Here is a 21,489-nt window from a genome sequence, read left to right on the forward strand (position 1 = left end):
GGGTGAATTGCTAAGCCAATTGGTATTGGTTTATTATTGTCACTTGTACTGAGGTACAGTGAAAACCTGTCTTGCATACCGATCGTACAGTTCAATTCATTACATGGTGCAGTTACATTGAGTTAGTACAGAGTGCATTGAGGTAGTACAGGTAAAAATAATAACAGTACAAAGTGTCACTGCTGAATTGGAATACAGCACAGTGGGGTGGGGGTTCAAGCTGGGCATGAGTGCACTCTTGCAAATCCTGGGCCTCTAACAAACGAATTTTGTGCAGTGACTTCAAAGCATTCATTGTGCGCTCTGTGACATCAATGTGCCTATAGCATCACACCATCATGATCACATTTAACAACTAAATTCCACTGTGTGGTGCACAAAATTGTTGCTCTATGTGAAAGATTTTCTAGCCTAAGCCTCACTGAGATGTTTCTCAGCTGACACTTCAGTGTCACACTAAGTGATGCAGCATTCCAGGCATGCTGTCAGGGAACATCTCAGTATCATCTGAGATCCCATCACCCCATTCTGTTGGTTTGCTCGATGGCATGCGAGTTACTCAGAAACTACTGGAGAGTTCTCCTGGGGTCCTAATCAACATTCTTACCTCAAGCAACAGCATTAGAAACTGAAATGTAATAGTTCCTCACAGCTGCATTATTAATTGAAAAACATTGGAAGATAAAGAAAAATGTGAAATATAAATTAAAACTACTGCTAGGAATCAAATATTACTGAGCATGTTTAATTCTTCAGATGAAAAAGATTGCAGGGAGTATTAATGCCATAAACTAATCCTGGGAATTCAGTTATTAAATTGCAGCAAAAAGAAAGTGGAGCTGAAATTGTTCTGATTAAACACTGCTTTCATTACAGGTTAACAGGATTGGGCTTCCAAATTGCATATTATTTGACACTATCTTACACTATCTTTATCATAAATAAGATTCCTCGACTTTTCCTGAAACAGATGTGAAGTCACTGAAATCCTGCTCCTCTGGGTCTGTCAAAACTTTTTTTTAATTTAAGCTTTGCTTTTATAAGGGCTGCTGGTTAGTTGTTCAAGGCTTGGTATAAATGGATGGAGCAAGGACTGCATGCACTCCATGGAAATTGGAATCAGGTTTCTGCAACCGGCCTAATAAGATTTCCACTTTTACATAAATTAACACACAAAGCCTGCCATCAAGCGAATGAATTAGACAGGCCCTTAGAATGAACAGTGGCCCTTTCACTGGCATCTAACTTTATTTTCAGGCAGGAATTAGCCTACCAGCAGCTGAAAATCACTGCCAGCTGACATTTTAAAGAGAGAAAATTGAAGGAATGCAGCCACCACTACTAATGGGGCATAACAATGGAAACAAAGCTACAATATGTAAAGCAGCCTTCAGCTTTAAAATTACTTTCCATTACATGTTATTAAATATTAGACCAAGTAGAAATAGCTGATGTATTGCTATTTTAGTACTGATTACTTCCTGAATAAAGTTTTATTTGTCCTATTTATGTGAAAGTGCTACTGTTGTATATGAGGCAATAAAGACAAGATAACAAAGACACCGAGCATGATTCTTTATTATTACTTTAACACCAATCCAACGTCAGACATGGTGCTTCATATCAGTACTTATTAAGAATCAGTCAGGATGCTGGCCTTCGCTTGTACTAGCTCTTTCTTGAGTGGGCCCTGAATAATGGAAATAATAATAGAATTTAAAACAATCTGTGTCTGTGATATTTTATGTACAGCAAAAATGTATCATCAATCCTGTGGTAAAGCATGCATAACATGATTTCAACATTTTAAGATTTGAAAACGATTACATGTTCTTGCTTAAATAACATTGTTCCTGGCATATCTAAGCTTGGGGAGCACTGAACAATTGAAAAAGACTACTGAATTAGTCATAACATATAAAACATTATAATAAAAATGTACTGAATGTTTTTAAAATTCATCTTGTGCTGCAGTACCTTATTCATACTTACTTGATTATTATCATTTTCCTTTCATCTCTACAACATCTCAATTTCTGTCAAACAATAGCACCACTCCCTAATCTAAAACTCTTTTACACCCCAACACATCTGTAGTTACATACATCAGAGTATTTCTTGTCTTTTGATGAATCCATTGCAAATCCTAACTTCTCCCTATTTTAATTTGCAATGCTATCAATGGAACTCTAGGTGAGATCTAAAATAGGCTGCCAATTCATCATTATCCATTTTGCACTATCATACAATGTCAGAATTAACTCAGTGGATCTAAACCATGTTATGGGACTTAGAAATGAGCCTACCATAAAAGCTCTCTTCTCTTCAGGTGTCTGGAAATGCCCGTAGCCAAATTTTGAAGTTGTGTCAATGAACTTGAGCTCAACCGTTTCCACATGACACCGTTTTGTGTGCACCAGAAGGGACTGGAAAAACAGAGTTAATTTCAGCAATTTGCAATTTTCAGAAACACTTTGAAAAATAATTGATCCAAGAGCACATTTGGAATGTGAAGTTGCAAAAATGTACTAAGCTCTAATTTCTTCCAGTGTTTTTCATTCTCATGTTACATAGATCTCCATCCATGTAACTACTGAGCCATTTACCCTGTTCTATGAGAAATATGCATGTTGCTCCTTCACTGCTTCTATGCCAACCCCATGCTCTATTAGACCCTGTCTCCAGAATTAAACTGTGTTGCATTTTCAGGTCAGAGGATCCATTATGACAATTGGTACAGTCATTCTATGACAGAAATCTACTAGCCTGTCGTGTTAGGAATGGCTCATCTACCCATGGCAAGTTATTCCCTTTACATATCTAAATAGACCATTTTATGCTTGGTTAAAGCCCTCTTCATAAAATTTGATCCAGCATGACGATAACAAGTGCCACCGATAATCCAACCAGCCACAAATCAGTCAAAGCAATTGCTCAAGTGTACTGCTGGAGGTTATTACTGGACTTGAACTCTTTTACTTGCCTCGTGAAATTGTCGTTTTGGGGGTGCACGTCCGACCTCCATATTAAATCCACCAGCCAGAGGTGGCCACCCCTCCCCCTCTGACCACTTTCACTCCCAACTGGCATCCCCATCACTCTCCCAACTCTACCCCACAACTATTTTCCACATGCCCTGAAAGACATTGACCACTACCCACTCCATTTCTCCCTCACTTTCCAAGAACCTTGTCCATAGGTTGCCAACTTTGTGACCAATTCCCAACTGAAATGACCATTTCCCCTTCCTTTAGGCACCTGCAGTTTGCATGGCTCCAGGATCAGAACCTGAATCACATGCAATCCAATTCCACACCACTGTTTCCATCTTTCAAGAGTTATTTTAACAATAGATGCATGGAGATAGTCTGAGAAAAATTCTACATTGTTATCTGACATATTATATTCCAAACATTCCAAAGTTAGGAAAAAATGATTCCCCCAGCACATCGTACACCCGGAACACACACTGATTGTACCTTTCTGAGTGTAAGGACCCGCTTTTTTGTTCCCATTACACAGCCTTTTATCATAACGTAGTCATTGTTTACTTCACCATAGTGTGGGAAACCACCCTGAAACAAGATAAACAGTACCATCAGCCTTTCAAACCAACCACAAGACTGTACCGGTTACTGAAACCTAAATATTTGAACTGCTACATGAGTGAATGCATATATTTGAAAACTATAAGTAATAAAATCCAAATCATAACTATTCATTGTTAAGCATCTGCATAATATACAAACCTTCTGCATGGTAAGATATATGGTAATTTTTACAGACTGTTATAAAAAAAGAACAACAAACTTAACGTTAATAAAATGCACTGATTCAACATTTAAAATGAAATGTTTCTTTGAACTGCTGATTTATTCTACATGCCTATTAAATTGTAATCCAAATTATTGCACTTTGTGTTCTCCTAACCACGCAGTACTGAATCAGTTGGACAGATAGTTATGTACAAAACCCCTCCTCCATCACCCACCACTATCATCCAGACCTGTTGCTTTCAACCTTACACTGGAGATGTAAACAATGCCAGGAAGCCTTATTTATTACCTAACCCTGGGATATTAAGAGCGCAAACAATATTTACTGCATGCACAATATTTATTCTTGTTTATGCACATTATTATTATAACTGCACTTATCTCTATCTGGGAACATCTAATTGTCTTGGAATTTCCAGTTTGCTCTGCTAAATTTCTACTAAGTTTATTGACATGTAAAATGTTATACAATAAAACTCTGAGAATCCACTATCCAACTATTGGAAAATCCCAATGGTTCAGCATTTGGCTCACCAGGTGATGTTTGCCATGTTCCCTTTTAACTCACAGGACCCAGGATCCTGCACTCCCTTTCAATTCACTGAGGCCCCAGTTCACACACTCCTTTTCAACTCACCAGGGCCCTGGTTTCTGTGTCCAGTTTAAACTCACTGGGGTCTCAGTTCCTACGCTCCCTTTAAACTTACTAGGTTCACTGAAAAATGTACTATAATACAGTGTAACATCTAAAAGGGAATAACATCCAACAGTCTAGAAAACCTGCCTGTCTGGCACCACCAAAGTCCTGAGCTTGCTGGATAATTGGAATTTTGCAGTATAACTAATTGCAACAGAGTAGCAGTAAGGATATACACTGAGAGGTGATGGACCGATGGACAGAACAGTGGGTGTTTCAAGACTGTGGACCCAGGTATCCATTGACAGACTGCTGGGAAATAAAATACTCTAAGTAAAATAGTACTGAATGGTTTGTGACATTACATTGATACCCTTTGCCATTGTGCCGATATCTGCCATCATATAAGGGAGATTATTTAAACTTACTCACCATTGGAGTAATGCTCTTATTAGTCAAATCATAATTAGTGGAAGCATTATTTTTCACTACTTTGCCATCTTCCACATGGATACCTTGTCCAAGGCGATAAATCTGATCACAACAGGAAAAAATATTCAGACAGTTCATAAAATTAGTAATGACATGCTCAAGTTAAGCAGAAGAAGCAGTGAAGATGCAGACTTTAGGAAAAGGCAGGGAATTAAGACGTATATACCTCCACATAGACTCAAAAGTTTCCATGACCATGTTCAGACCAACACCTTCCTGGATAACGCTATCAAAAATATTTCATTCCATTTGCCAATGGTGAATTTTGATTTCCATAATATTTGTTGCTACATCACAATTTTTTTATTTCTTTATATTTCCTCCAAAAGAGATGCATGTAGTTTTTAAATTTACCCCATAATATTTTTGGATGGGCATTAAAAGAATCTTTGTATATACTCACCCCTCTTTAAATTTTAAGGCAAAAGAAGATGTCTGTCAATAATGGATGGCAGAGGCAGGTTCACACTAGGAGGAACATGGGTCTGAACTGCTGCACAACTGTTACAGAAGATCAGTTGAAGCAACTGCCCATTGATTAAGGCACCAACAGTTAGCATGTGTTCTTGTTCCTTATCATTAACTCTCCCTTTCCCACAAATGCACAGGTGGACACAAGCTGAGGATGAGATTTTGCTTCGCTCTTACCCTGTGAAACAGCTTGCTCTTATTATTGGAGCTCACACATGACTAGTGTACACGGAGGAAGGAGCTGGGATAGCTGTACGTTCAAGATGCAAAACTAGTTTAGAATTTGTAAAGTGTACAGGCCATTACAATATTGTCAAACTTTGAAATGGTCACACAATGATCTCATTCAGATACTTTGCAAACGGCAAAGCAAAAAGATGTTGAAGGCTTCACTTTAAACATTGTTAACCAACTTCTCCAAAGTGATGTTACTTTGACTTGATTCATTGCTGTTTAATGATAACATATTCCAGTGGTGTAACACACATGCAAAATTGTGCAGTTGTTTTGAAGGCATGTAAGTAAATGTTTGAAACAGAGGTTCTATTCTGTCAAAAGCTTAAGGGGGTTAGATTTTATGGAGCAACCCGTAGGGCTGATTTTATAAGGGAGGTGGAGGTGTGAAAACAGTGAGAGTCTTCCAACCAATCTGCACTTACCTTTTCAATCAATGTTGGTGGCTCTATTTAAATGCACAGGATTGTGCAGCATGACTGGCATAAACCTGAGGGGTCAGTTCTAGCATAAACTTTAGCTCAGCAAATTTGTGTTCCTCCTTTGGACTCGGTTAGGAGTCCAGCATCAGAGCAGGACATCAGGCGTGGCAACATCTGATCACCAGCTCAACTCTGACTGCCATGTTTCAATGTGCAGGAGTGCAAGTTGGGGATGAGCTGACCTGTGAGGAGGGCATCGCTGGTGACTCCCCATTGAACTGCCAGCCAGAGGTAATCACAACTCAGCCCCATTAACTTAAATCCTAATAACTAGTGGAAGCTCTGTAACTTTCTGTTTGGCAATGGTGGGACAAGTTAGTAGGAGTTACCCTGGGGATTAAAAATCACATGTAAGTTTTCTTATATGAGTATGGCTCTGGGAGTTTGAGCATGGAGAAGCTGCAAAGGATGTAGGAACATTTCCTTAGTTTTCAACTGATAATGAAACCATAAGATTTACAATTAGTGGAGGAGTTTCAAATTGGACTAAAATTGAATTTCCAGGTCATTCCTGTCCCATTGATTTCATAGAATCATAGCAGTGATTCTCTTCAGGAAGAAGGAATCTCTTCAGCTTACCAAGTGGTTCCCAGAAGAACAATCTACTATGACCCATTTCCCTGTGGCCCTATAAATTATTTTTCCCTGTGTGCCTTAAAGGTTCTCTTTTGGATGCCCTCTTTTACTTTACTTCTACCACCCTTAAAGAAAGTAGATTCTTGATCATTGCCTCCCCTAGGTAAAAAAGTTTTCCCTCATTTCTCCTCTGTTTCCTTTGCATTTATCTTTCTGAGTCCCCTAGTTGTTGAACCATCCAGTAATGTAATCCCTCATCCCTGGAACCTTTCTCATAACTATTCAAGTAACCACTCAAGTAAACATTGGACATTTACTTTCTTATTAATCTCTGTACGGTGGAAATAACCCTTCTGCCCTGCACGGGCAATAGTGTACCCAACTCGAGCTGGATGCCAGGCCCCAATGCAAGCAACCTTTCGCAGACCTTTATGGGTCTTCCTTGGCAGTTTTTTGGTGTGCCACCGGGAGCTAACACCTGTGAATCAACAAGAAAACGAGTCAGTTTTGGAATTACGTTTTGTTTGAATGTTAACATTGGAATAATTTGCAACAAATCGAAGAAAAAGCCTTTGTGATTAAGAAAAATTGATAGTTTATAATCTACCTGTCTCTAGATTCATTAATTCTAATCCAATATTAACAATCCCACCCATTGTTCCAAACGTTTCAATCAAGTGTCGGTACACACTTTATTGTTGCCCTTGCCCAAAAATCTGGAATCCTCCATGAGTCTATCCTAACTCTAGGAAGGGAATGGAAGGTGGATTGTCTGTGAAAGAAAATTCCAAACTTGTTCACCACTTTGTAGAAGTGGTCCTGGAAAGGCCTAATATCATTCTCCAAACCGTAAATAAAAGGTTTCTTCCTCTCCACCCTTTCAGTTTCCCTTAGTATCATGAAAGCTTTGATCAAATCACCCCGTAACATTTTAAATTCCAGGCACTTCAACCCAGTCTGTATAACGTCTCCTCATAATTTAGCCCTTGGAGTCAAGACATCATTCACGAAGGCCAAAATCCTCCCTATGATGTGGTACACAAAAGTTTTCACAGGTATGGTCTTAATTTTACTAAGGCATAACCTCTGACAATAATTGGACACAGATGACTAATGGGATACAACTTTAAGGGGCTGGGAGGAAGTTTTCAGCATGTATCCCAAACGTCTTTTATCCTCCCAGGGCAAATTGAAGGAACAAGGACTCGCTTGCTGTTTTATATGAAAGTTTTGCATTCTCAGTGATAGGCTTTCTTCTTGGATCTGTTGTCATTTGAACAGGTATCATATTTTTTGAAGCTGGATCATAACTAGTGGCTAATACATAGTGGTGCCATAGCTAGATTGCCTGTTTGAGCTTCAGCCCGAATAATATATTTTTTCCTTTCTGTTAGTCACTTACAGTGCAGAGTGCAGGCAGTGCAACTAACTATCTTCCTAAGACTTTAACCAAACTTAACTTATATATTGGAAACACAAGAAACTGCAGATGCTGGAATCTGGAGCAGAAACCAAAATACTGCAGGGACTGAGCAGGTCAGGCAGCATCTGTCAGCCAGATGAAGGGTCTCAACCCGAAACGTTGACTGTCCATTTCCTTCCACAGATGCTGCCTGACCCGCTGAGTTCCTCCAGCATTTTGATTTTTAAGTTGTATATTGTCAGAATGAATAATGCCCCAAGAGGTTCTTGGCCCTACTAATATTGCAACAAGTGTCTTAGAGTACACAGCTATTTCTGAATCACAGAGGGAATGTTGATGAAGTTTAGATGAGGGAATGTTGTAATCTTCTTACAAAATTCTATTCTCTTTGACTTTAACTAGGAGCTTAGGGTTGGCAAATATTATATTAGAATTTTTAATTTGCCCAAATAGATCACTGTTCTTTAAGTTTGAATAAAGATGTTTTAAAGTGGGGTAATTATTTCCACATTATGTTTAAAAATTACAGAAAAGTTCTGGAGGGTGTCCAAGTATTTGAACTACCTTTGAATCCCTTTCCTTTGGTGACTCCAATTACATCTATATTTTCATTTTGATGAAAGGTAGTGTGCACTGAGATTTGATTTTCCAGTTTCTCATGTGCCCAGTCTACTTTCTCTGCAACGGTTCCACCATTCAATTGGATTTCCATGATGTGGGCCTTCTTCTGGCGCAGAGGCAGCAGTCTCATCTAATGGGGAAGAAAGGACAAGTTAAAGATCACATATAATATAAAAACAGAAAATACTGGCAACACTCAGCAGATCAGACAGCATTTGTGGAAAGAGAAATAGCATTAACATTTCAGGTCAGAGCTCTTCATCAGATTAATTGTCGGCTGCGCCACAACCACATTGTTTAAATGTTGATTTTTGTCGTTGGACCCTATGTTAAACCGAGACGTTTCAGCTGATTAAAGGGATACGCAAGACCTTTGAGCATCTTCAGTCTAGTGTCTTGCAATCTACAGAATTGTGTACTCTGGTTACAAATGATCCAGTTAGGAAGAAAGAAGCTGCATTTTTTTACTGAGCCTTTCACAACTCAGTGCTTCATAGCCAGTTTGGTGAAGCTACAGGAGTTAGATTATAAAAGCTTGAGGGTTTAAAAGGAAAGGGTTTGTGGTTTTAACTATTGAAAGAATTCCTCCTGATTTCCATTAAATTCATATTCAGGTCAGAGGTGGATATGAGGGATGGAATTAGAGTATGTAACACTACAATAAAGACGGCATTCCAGAGACAGCAAGTTATGTGTGATCAATCTTTCTTTATCATGAAACTCTATTCACCTGAAAACTGCAATTTGAATCTGCAATGACTGTCTCATGATTCTGAATGACCATGATTATTACTGGTGAAAGCAAAATGGTTCCTAGCATTCCAAATGAAAGTGGTTCCAAACTTTTGTTGGTGCAGCACTGGATATTCCACCCAGATTGTAGTACATGTTTTCTTCTCCCCACTCCCTCAACCTGCTGCTAGTATCATCTTCCATCAGTGCATGCTGAATCTGGCAGCAATTATCTCAAAGCAAAAGTATCAAAAATATTATCCACATTGTGGTGATTATATCATAAGCTTATAACTACATCCTTTTAGTAATTTTAATCTGGTAGTGTTATGTTTGATGAGTTCCAGAGAATCTCCTACTGATCAGTTATCCTCATCAGTAGAAATTCCTCGCAGAGAAGCCTAGTATATGTAAGCTGTGTTGCTTTTAATATGTTATTAGATTCCTGGTTGAAAGGGCTGTGATTAAAATTATAAACCCTGGTAAAGCTCAAGAAAAAGGTGAACCCCACTAAAATTGAGCAAGTTACTCCATGAAACTTGGCTCAATCCTGTGTTCTATATACAGAATGGACTACAGCTTCAATGGTAATGTCAGCAATGTGCTAATTGTGCAATGTGTAAATTTGCCTACTAATTGTGGACTGTGTTACAAATGTGTACTAGACGCTTACATCAGATGCAATTTGATGGCCAATTCTAAACCACAGTTTCCAAACTCCAGAATGCAATCTGATTTTATCCTCTCTGGCCCACTCTCCTGAACATTGAAGCATTGGTCCAGCAAAGCTTGGCACAGTTAATACATTTTTATCAATACAGGCAGCAGGCAGATTTAGAAATGATTTTACTTTCAAAAAGTCTTCTTTCCATTAAGCACTTTATAAAACCATGTGTACACTAGCAATGTAATGTTTTTCCTAATCAGTATAATTTGTGCTGTGTTTACATAAAATTTGTGACCACAAATCAGATTCAGAATATCATCAGTGACCAAACAGCAGAATTCTGAGGAAGGTCAGGGGAATTCAACTGTGTGTGCTAACCAAAACTCATTACTCATCCAACGTCACTCAAACAGTTCAACAAATTTTGCAAAGGAGGAGTTAGTGAAGTGTGCACAACAGAAATTACTATGAGGGGGCCTCTTCACACAAATTATGCATTGGTCCACCATGCATTGCCAGTTTAACATGCCTTGAGGCACGGAAAAATTTCCAGGCCATGTTCTGATGATAATCACATTGTTGTTTGTAGGACCTTGGTGTCAACATTGAATTGGTTCTGCAACATGCTGGGACATCCTAAGATCGTGAAAGGACTTAAATAAGTGCGAAAATAAAACACCTCATATACTGGAAATCTGAAATAAAAATAGAAATCTGGAAATACTCTGCAGATCAGACAGCATCTGTGGAGAGAAAAGCAGAGTTAATGTTGCAGATTGAAGGCCTTTCAAATCAATGTCCCTCAAAAGATCATCCACTTGAATTGTTAATGTTGTTAAATAAATGCAAGTTTTTTAAAATCTTAACTTGGAATTATTATATTAATGCATTATTGGTATTTGTATTGGTATTGGTTTATTATTGTCACTCGTACTGAGGTACAGTGAAAACTTGTCTTGCATACTGATCGTACAGGTCAGTTCATTACACAGTGCAGTTACATTGAGTTAGTACAGAGTGCACTAAGGTAGTACAGGTAAAAATAATAACAGTACAGAGTACAATGTCACAGCTACAGAGAAAGTGCAGTGCAGGTAGACAATAAGGTGCAAGGTCACAAGGTAGATCGTAAGGTCAGAGTCCATCTCATTGTATAAGGGAACTGTTCGATAGTCTTATCACAGTGGGATTTAAGCTGTCCTTAAGCCTTGTGCTATGTGTCCTCAGGCTCCTGTATCTTCTACCTGAGATAAAAGAGAATGACCCAGGTGGGTGGGGTCTCTGATTATGTTGGCTGCTTCGCCAAGGCAGTGAGAAGTAAAGACAGAATCTAAGGAGGGGAGGCTGGTTTCTGTGATGCACTGGGCTGTGTCCACAACTCTCTGCAGTTTCTTGCGGTCCTCTGCAGAGCAGTTGCTGTACCAAGCCGTGATGCATCCAGATAGGATGCTTTCTATGGTACATCAATAAAAGTTGGGGAGTGTCAAAGGGGACATACCGAATTTCTTCAGCCTCCTGAGGAAGTAGAGGCGCTGGTGAGCTTTCTTGGCTGTGGCATCCACATGATTGACCAGGACAGGCTATTGTTGATGTTCACTCCCAGGAACTTGAAGCTCTCAACCCTCTCGACCTCAGCACCATTGATGTAGACAGGTGCATGTACACCGCCCCCTTTCCTGAAGTCAATGACCAGCTCTTTTGTTTTGTTGACATTGAGGGAAAGGTTGTTGTCATGACACCATGCCACTAAGCTCTCTATCTCCTTCCTATAGCCCGACTCATCGTTGTTTGAGATACAACCTACTACAGTGGTATCATCTGCAAAATTGTAGATGGAGTTAGAGCAGAATCTGGCCACACAGTCATGAGTGTATAGGGAGTAGAGTAGAGGGCTGAAGATGTAGCCTTGTGGGGCACCAGTGTTGAGAATAATCGTGCTGGAGGTATTGCTGCCTATCCTCACTGATTGCGGTCCCAATTAAGTCCCAATTTATGTACACTTCTGACTTATTTGCAACTTAACCTTCTCAGTAGTATACAGTTGCTTTGCAATTTTAAAACTGGTTAATTTTATAATCCTCAGAATGCCATACTCCTGATTATTAGTGACACAGATTCAGGGCCAAGGCTGATGCCTTACACCACATTATAGAGCTCTACCACAATGGTTAAGATACAATAGTATAGGTTGGAAGTTCTAGAGAGAACTGACACCTAAGAATTCTCAGCCTATTCATTAGTTATAAAGATGCTGCTCCCCTGCCTTAAGTGTGTAACACATTGGAAGTCATCACAGTAGCACTGCATTTGGAATTGCTTTGATACCAATTTGGTTCCACTATGTAAAATGGGGCTTAAAAATGACTGTCTAGAATGTCCAGAATGTCTAAATAAGTACAATGGAGACAAAAATGGTCTCACCTGAGTATGAACAATGACTCTGATGACCTTGCAGTACTTCTTCATGGCCTGAAAATCTTTCTCCAGTTGTTTTTTCCCAGCATCATCCTGCCATTTCTTGTTGTATTTAGTAAAGGCTTTCTTCTTGCTCTTGCACCTAATTGTATATGGAGATACGGCATGAATTGTATTTTATGCTATATTGAACAAATATTAATTATTCATCCCAAAGACATGACAAAAAGTCTCATCAATAGTTATATCACAAAGTCTGAATTTTCCAATTGGATCTTGCAAATTTGTAGAAAGAAATTGAGAAGAAGAAGAACTGGACGTGGTTCTGTAATGTCCATCTGTGCACCTGCTCCATCTTCCAGCAGCTCATGCATTTTATTTTTCAGTTTACAGTCCGTTATTTGCCTTGTTTCAGTTTTTGCCCATTAACTATAAGAATCTAGGGTTACAAGGCACTTGGAGAGTTGGACAAAGAATTTAGAACTGATTGGTAACTCAGTTAAGAAAGACAGGTCCCAGTGTAGAACAGCAGTATTTATAAAAGGCTGGGACTGCTGTTGTTCAGACTCTTTTGTTCAACTAACCACCCTTTCCAAATTAGTCAGATACCCAAGCAAGAAGATGAATGTTCCAGGATGGGACCCCAGGCTGAGGGAAATCCATCATTCAACTTGCCTTCCTATAACTGGATGGGTGACCTGAGGGCTGCATCTAAATCAGTGATTGACTTAGGTCTTCCCTGCACTTAAAATCAATCATAAATGGAGGCAGCATAGAGCTGAGTCAGGAAGAAGGGAGAAGAGAGTTTTTTTGAAGTGGATTCACGTGAGGCTTGGCTTTCCTTGGTTTAGCACCTTGAGCAGATCAAGAAGATGACCAAGAAGAATAAAAAGAAAATATCAAATCTGAGTTGCTCCATTGATTGTTAATCACCTTCTATTTCAGGACAAATGTCTATTTTACGTAATTGTATTCTGATATTTATGGTGACTGTCACTTCTTTAGGAACCAATAAACCACTCTATTTGTTATCTCTTGAGTGATATTTGGAAAGGGCTCAAAGCTTGCAGGATATATTGAATCATTACTCTGAATAAAATGTAAGCACTGATGACGGAAGCATAAAATTACAAGCAAATATTAATGGGTTTAGCAAAGGTAGATGGACTTCAATGTAGGCAAGTATAAGGTCATCCATTTTGGACCTAGAACTGATAGAACTGAGAATTTTCTATATGCTTGAACAGTAGATGTTGAAAGAGTCTTTGGGCTGCATGCACGCAAATAATTAAAATGTTACAGCCAAATATAGAAATTAATCAAAATGCCTGTGAAATTAGAAGTTATGAAGCAATTATTCAAAGCCCCGATTTAACTATGCCTGATGTATTGTGAATAGTAGAAAGGATCTTTTGTCCTTGGAAACAGTACAGCTTAAATGTACCCAAATGATACCCAATAACTGGACACAAAAGTGACATTATGAAGAGAGATTACTCAAACTAGGGATATATTCCTTGAAGTTAGGAGGCTAAGAAGTAATTTGTTCAATGATTTAAAGATATTGAGGGAAAAAACTTACAGAAGAATTTAGGACTAGAAGACTGTCTAAAAATTGGAACCAAGTCTTTTGAAATTAGACCCTGGAAACATGGAAATGTGGAAGCCATGTGCTTCTCCAAGCCCATTTCTAGTTATCAAAACACAAGAGAACCATCCAGGCCCAGGACGTGATACAGGGAAGATTCTCAATGGTGTTTATTCAAAGATTAGACAACATTTTAAATACTATGAAGTGATAAAGTTAAGTAGTTAAATTAGGGGAATTTAAAATGAAATTTTGTGTAAGAGAGCAAATTAGGATAGGAAAGAATATTGATGGAGCAAATTAACTTGCTCCCATAGCCTTAAGTCTTCTCATGGCCTCCAAGGATCTTCTGTCTAAACAGACTGAATGCCATGTGAGATGGAGGCACCAACTGAACTTCAGATTGAAACTTTGCAGCCTCTCCCTTTAATTTGTCATCTAGCCAGATTTACCAGTACTTGACACAGACAAATTTAAAAAGGAGAGAGAAATTCTTATTACCAGTTCTTGTAGAAACGACGCTTGCATTCATCACTTAAGTGTTCCGCGAAGATCGTCTTAAATGCTCGCAATCCCCTGGGAGTGTCCACATATCCAACAACCCCAATGACTACCAATGGAGGGGTATCAATTATTGTAACAGCCTCCACCATTTCTCGTTTTGAAATCTCTGTAATATCAAAATATCCAGTTCAAGTATGGAAAGTTGGGTGGGATGGACGATGTACTGGAAGTCATGCCCTGGCACTTTTCCAATACCAGAGCTGCAACACAGATGATGGCACCAAAATGCAATTCATTGTAAAATAAAGCAGCAGGAACTGTACCATAACCAACCATTATCAGCAAAATGTTATTTAACAGACAGTGCAAAAATGAGGAGAAAGCTAGACAGCCATAAGGAAATAGTGGCTGACAATAAATAAAATAAAATGAAGTACTTGCAATTCTATAGCACCTTTCAGAACTTCAGTACATCTCAATGTAAGTTACAGCCAATTAAGTACTTCTGTAATATAACTCCTGTTGCAATCTAATTTATAGCAGCCAATTTTTGCTCAGTAAACAGCAATGAGATAATCTGTTTCTTAGTGATGTTATTTGAGGGATAAATTTGCTTAGCAGCCTTGGAGAGCTTTTCTGTCTTCAAAATGGTGCCATAGGATCTTGAGGGAGCAAACAGGTGTTGGCTGAATGTCTCACCTGATAGACTGGGCCTCTGACAGCATAGCCCTCTCTCAGTGAAAATCAGAAAAAATCTGCAGATGCTGGAAATCTAAAACAAAAACAGAAAATGTCGGAAATAGCGGATCTAGACCATATCTGTGGGAAGAGAAACAGAGTTAAGGTTTCAGGTCAAATACCCTTTTGCAAAATGTTCTAACAAAGGGACTTTAACCAGAAACATTAATGGTTTCTTTTCCCACAGATGTAGCCTGACCTGTTGAGTATTTCCAGCATTATCTGTGTTAATTTTAGTCCTTTCTCAGTGCTGATGTAGATTATCAGCCAAGAATTTATGTTCACATCTCTGGAGTGAGAAGTGAACACACAATGTTCATTCTTGGATCACTGAGAAGAATTCCTGCCTTTGAATTAGAATGTTGTGGGTTCAAGCCCCACTCATGTGACTAGGACACAAGAATCTGGGATAACCTATCCAGTCCAGATCTGAGGGATTGTTGAAATGTCAGAGAGGCCATCTTTCTGATGATAGGACATGAAATAGGAAGGGCCCATGTGGTCTAAGGATTTTATGGACAGTATATTGCATTGACAAGACATTATATGATCAGAGTAGATAAGACTTTTCATGGACGAGGTATTACACATACAAAGCGTTTACAAAGATATAAAGTTTCTTGGCCTAGGCAACGCATAAACAGAATGTTACATGGACTGAGCAGTAAAATAAATCAAATCTTACTTTGGCCTGGTCTGTGTACATCCCGCAAAATATGAGTCATGCCGGCTTTGTATCCCAGAAAAGCTGTCAAATGCACAGGCTTGCTTGGATCATCCTTAGGCCAGCTTTTCACTTTCCCTCTGTGCCTGGAACTTCTCTTACGAGGAAGGAATCCTGTGTGCCCATGTCTGGGTGCTGAAAATTTGCGATGTGACTGGAGACAGAAGTGCAATTGATTAAAAAATGCCCATCACCCAACAGTCTACCATTGACCATCCATAGCACCAACGTAAGCTCCAGATCTTCTGGAAAAAGTTTCATTAAAGTTTGCAGTAACACATCATGTAAAAATAGGAACAATATAAAAATATACACTCACACTCACTTTTACTGCTAATCCAAGAAAGAAATTCCCATATCCAATCACAGATTTTAAAATGAAGAGAAAGCATACAAACCATAATGTGGATCGTGCGTTAGTGGGCAGCTGTAAGAGACAGTTTCTAAGTGCTGAAATAAGCTCATACTTAAGATGTTACTTAATATACAATCACAAATTTAGCTCTTGGCTCCATTACCCCATGTATTGATTTCAGGAGCAGACTGGCAGCCCAAGTTTGACATCACAGCAGTTGCAAGCACTAAAGCGCCAGGTGCCACTGTCACTGTTCACTGAATGACAAATATCTACTGGCAGCTTTTGAAGATTATTATTTGTGCCATTCTCCTTCATGGGATATATTACTCCTGAAAATAAAATGAATATTAATAGCGTAAGTCAAATGATATGTATGGTGTGTTGCTAAAGATAATATGGGTTTAGGGTTGTTGAATTACATAAAACTACACCTGTATATTTTGTCATCCTTATTTATGACAGTGTCCACATACAACAACTTATGTTAATATTGAAAAATATGTGTTCAGTAGGTTCTTAACATCTAACAAAATTGACTGCATGTGAGACAAGAGGAAGTCAAACAAACACGTGTAGTTTCCTCAAGGGCTATTCACAGATTGTTTGTGGAACTTTCCACATACACTGATGCCAGCCAGAGAATGGTTAACGTGACACAATCTTTAAGGACCTGATAACATTAAAATAACAATTATTGTTCACAACCAATATTATATATAGTACACAGCTTCCACCTTTCTTACAAAAATCATGAACTGATTTAACGTGTTTACAAATTTTAGAAGAGTAATTAAGTCACAGGCTTTTGCATACTCTGAGGTCATCACTACTTGTGTTGAACTTGCAGATTCTGCAGATGTTTTTGAAGTATCATCCATCTCTGGATTCAAAGACAATACTTCACCTTAACTAAGACTCGTGTTGAATCAATTCAATTGCAACAATAGTAGAGCATCCCACCAGAACTCTTTCATGTGTCACTCCAGCTCCCATGACTTGGATTCTACATCATAACAACTAAGATTTCCAACATAACAAGTCTAGCTGGTCCTACATTGGATTTGGGGACTTTGTACTGTCTTTGGCTTCCACTGTTACTTGCTTTTTCTTTTAAACACCACATTTGCAGCTGAATCCTGCACCACAGATTTGTTGTGATCAGTCAGGAGTTTCTCAGACTCACCTTGCAACACTATCTTTTCCTTAATGTCCTTGACTGCCTTGTCATATTTAATGACCTCTCTTTCCTTATCAAAGTTGCACCTTAAAACCTACCTTTGATTAAGCTACTGAATGTTTTTCCCAATATCATCTTCAGTGGCCTGAAATCAGTTTTTGGTTTGGCGATGCTCCTGTGAAGTGTTTGGGATGTTTGCCACATTATTTCAAGGAAAGTAATTGTTTTATACTTACTCCCTTTATAATACTGATTTCTGTGACATTAATGGCAGGAAAAGTCTGTCCGCACAGTATGATAACTAGAGAATCATGAATGGAGACTTCTACCCCTCCACAACCATGATACCTCACCCAAGGTGATGTGAAACTGGGAGGGGAAACTGTGGTGTACCCAAGTTCTCATTATTGATACTTTATCTTTTCTTTGACCTAGAAGGTCATTTTGAGCATTCTATTAATCCCTGTCGAATGTAAAATATGTACATATACATAGTTTAACAATTTATCACAAAACTTGTTCACACATATGGAGGTTTATATTTCATATATCTGTTAATAACACCAAGACTTGTTTTCTTTCAATCACCAGAGAATATGATGAATTTTAATTCCTTTCCCAAACAATGAATCTTGACAATGTAAAACATCACAGTAACATTGCCAAATCTTCAAATGAAGACTTGTAACAAGTGCAAAGTCTGAACACTTGAAATCTCAGCTAACTTTTCAGAATTATTATTGCATTATCAGAAGTGCTGTACTTCAGATAACATATCTACGTGAGGCACTGCATCCTCACTGGAGAAGGGGTGGGATTCCCAAACATCACTTTTCAGAAGAGCAGGGGAGATCTCCCTTGTATCTTGTCTAAATTTTATCCCTCACTAAAGCAAATTATCTGTCCATTAATAGGGCCCAGCTGTGTGCAGATTGGCTGTTATGGATTACAATAGTGATTAAACTTTATAGGAATTCATTTGCTGCAAGATACTTTGGAACTGTGATCCTAAAAGAGAATATTTCATTGCAAATATTTACTTCTTTATATTGATATGCAAATTTGTAACTCCTAAAATAGAATAACTTTAAAAGACGATTCGAATAATATTTTCAATTTTCAATTAAAAATAACCCCTGGTGCTATATATTTCCTGCTAAGCAGTACAATGAATTCCAAAAATAATGCTTCACTTGTTCTAAATAGGGCAATATATTGCTGCAGAGTTTTCAGGATTTTGTGGCAAAGTAAAGCTACCTAACAGAGAAACATCATATTTCTCTCTGTTATAAAAAGAATGGAGTTCATCAGTTTGTACGGAGAAAAGATGTAAATTAATATATTAGATTTAGCCTTCAATGCTGAGAGAAATTATGGATGAACAACATCCAAATCAATTCTAAAGAGAGGAGGAAGATAAAAGCCAGAAAAATGTCTGAGGTGATATACTTTAAGGTTATTATAAAACAAATAAGGAAGACACTTAGGGGAAAATGAAAATGAGTGAGTGGCTGTGCTTATAAGCACCGTATTCAACAGAGTATCTCCACCTCCCTGATGCTTCACTCCCTGAGGAGCTCAATGTCTTTTATGCATGCTTTGAAAGGGAGAATAACACTACACCTGTGCGAATCCCCACAGCATCTGGCGACCCAGTGATCTCTGTCTCATAGCCCAAAATCAGAACATCCTTCAAGAGGGTGAACCCTCTCAAGGCATCAGGCCCCAACGGTGTATCTGGCAAGATACTGAAAATCTGTGCTGACAAACTGGCTGGAGTGTTCAAGGACAACTTCAACCTCTCACTGTTGCAGTTGGAAGTTCCTAACTGCTTCAAAAGGGCATCAATCATACCGGTGCCCAAGAAGAGCAGGGTGAGCTGCCTCAACGACTATTGCCCAGTAGAATGCACATCTACTGTGATGAAGGGCTTTGAGATGTTGACCATGGCTAGAATTAACTCCTGCTTGAGCAAGGACCTGGACCTGCTGCAATTTGCCTACCACCACAACAGGTCTACAGCGGACGCAATCTCACTGGCTCTCCATCCGACTTTGGAGCACTGAGACCAACAGCAAAACATATGTCAAGCTGCTGTTTATCGATTACAGTTCGGCATTCAACACCATCATTCCCTCAGTAGTAATCAGCAAGCTTCAAAATCTGGGCCTCTGTATCTCCCTCTGCAACTGGATCCTTGACTTCCTCCTCAGGAGACCACAGACAGTGCGGATCGGTAGTAACAGCTCCTCCTCACTGACAATCAACACAGGCTCACCTCAAGGATGAAAGCTTAGCCCTCTGCTCTACTTTCTCTACACTCATGACTGTGTGGCTAGGCACAGCTCAAGCGCCATCTATAAATTCGCTGATGACACTACTGTTGTTGCAACAACAACCTCACACTCAGCGTCAGCAAGACCAAGGAATTGATTGCAGACTTCAGGAAGGGGAAGTCAGGAGAACACGCACCAGTCCTTATTGAGGGGTCAGTGGTGGAAAGGGTGAGCAGCTTCAAGTTCCTGGGCGTCAACATCTTATAGGATCTATCCTGGGCCCAACACATTGATGCAATCATGAAGGAGGCACACCAGCGGCTCTACTTTGTTAGGAGTTTGAGGAGATTTAGTATGTCACCAAAGGCTCTTACAAATTTCTATAGATGTACAATGGAGAGCATTCTGACTGGTTACAACACACCCTGGTGTGGAGGCTCCAATGTGCAGGATCAGAAGGGGCTGCAGAGGGTTATAGACTCAGCCAGCTCCATCACGGACACAACCCTCCCCACCATCGAGAATATCCTCAAGGGGTGGTGCCTCAAGAAGGCGGCATCTATTATTAAGGACCCTCACCACCCGGGACACAGCCCCTTCTCGTTACTACCATTAGGGAGGAGGTACAGGAGCCTGAAGACTCAAACTCAATGATTCAAGAACAGCTTCTTCCCCTCCACCATCAGATTTCTGAACGACTCATGAACCCATTAACACTACCTCATTATTTCTTTTTTTGCACTATTTATTTGTGTTTGTAATTTATAGATTTTGTTTTTGCACTGTACTGCTGCTGCAAAACAAATTTCTCATCATATGTCAGTGATAATAAATCTGATTCAGAGAATTGTTTGAAAAAGCAACCAATGGATCTGCTATTGACTTCCCTTGCATTTCCAGCAATTCAGTACTTTTTGCTCTTTCTGCTCATCATCCAATATCATCACTATTGAAACTCATTTATTATAGACTTGATCCAATCTTATCCACTGTTCTTCTCTATTTTTAAGATTATCAGTAATCTTGAGTTTTTCTTGAAATTCCAGACACTGCAGAATAATTACATAGACACTAATATGGGCAACCAGGAAAAAATTATATTAAAGCCAGTTGTGATTCCTTCGTTCTCTGTAAACACATTTGAGTATCAGAGAATGTAGGGCTTCATGTCCACATCTAAATGGGGAGAATGTCAGTGAGACCAGGCTGACTGATGCAGTTCAGATGATAACATTTCAAGGAGTAGGAAACCAACATCAGATTAAGATTTCCAATTTTAAAAATAATACATTACATCGGGCTATTATTATTTGAGGAAATCTAATGTATGAGTCCGATGGTAGGCCTGTGTATAAAAGTAGCAGAAATGGCGTTATATTTATCAGAGATGCTACTCCGTGTGCAACAAAGGCATAAATTATGCAAGTACTCAACAATTCAGATTATGTCTGTGGAAAAAGATACAAAAAGACCTTTTAAAAGAACGGTTGCAAACATCATTGTGCAGAATATGCGCGGCACAGTCGGCTTCGCCCCTGAAGCACCACCATCTTGTGTGTGTCTGTGCGCGCAGGCGGCGCCATCTTGTGTGTGTCTGT

The 21,489-nt window shown here is 39.0% G+C and overlaps 1 protein-coding gene across 1 annotated transcript; it reads right to left on the reverse strand.

Annotated features, from left to right (window-relative positions):
• Window positions 1-1,562: 1,562 nt before the first annotated feature.
• Window positions 1,563-21,488, reverse strand: LOC127573218 (60S ribosomal protein L3-like). The gene is made up of 10 exons (XM_052021231.1): window positions 21,364-21,488; window positions 16,042-16,234; window positions 14,616-14,784; window positions 12,533-12,668; window positions 8,656-8,842; window positions 6,986-7,146; window positions 4,846-4,947; window positions 3,480-3,575; window positions 2,307-2,426; window positions 1,563-1,690 (listed from the first exon to the last, which is right to left on the reverse strand). The coding sequence occupies exons 2-10, from the start codon at window positions 16,079-16,081 to the stop codon at window positions 1,634-1,636; spliced, it is 1,068 nt and encodes a 355-aa protein (XP_051877191.1). The 5' UTR covers window positions 16,082-16,234; window positions 21,364-21,488; the 3' UTR covers window positions 1,563-1,633.
• Between the last annotated feature and the right edge of the window lies 1 nt (window position 21,489).

The sequence above is a fragment of the Pristis pectinata genome, chromosome 8 (assembly GCF_009764475.1).
Source record: "Pristis pectinata isolate sPriPec2 chromosome 8, sPriPec2.1.pri, whole genome shotgun sequence".
NCBI lineage: Eukaryota > Metazoa > Chordata > Chondrichthyes > Rhinopristiformes > Pristidae > Pristis > Pristis pectinata.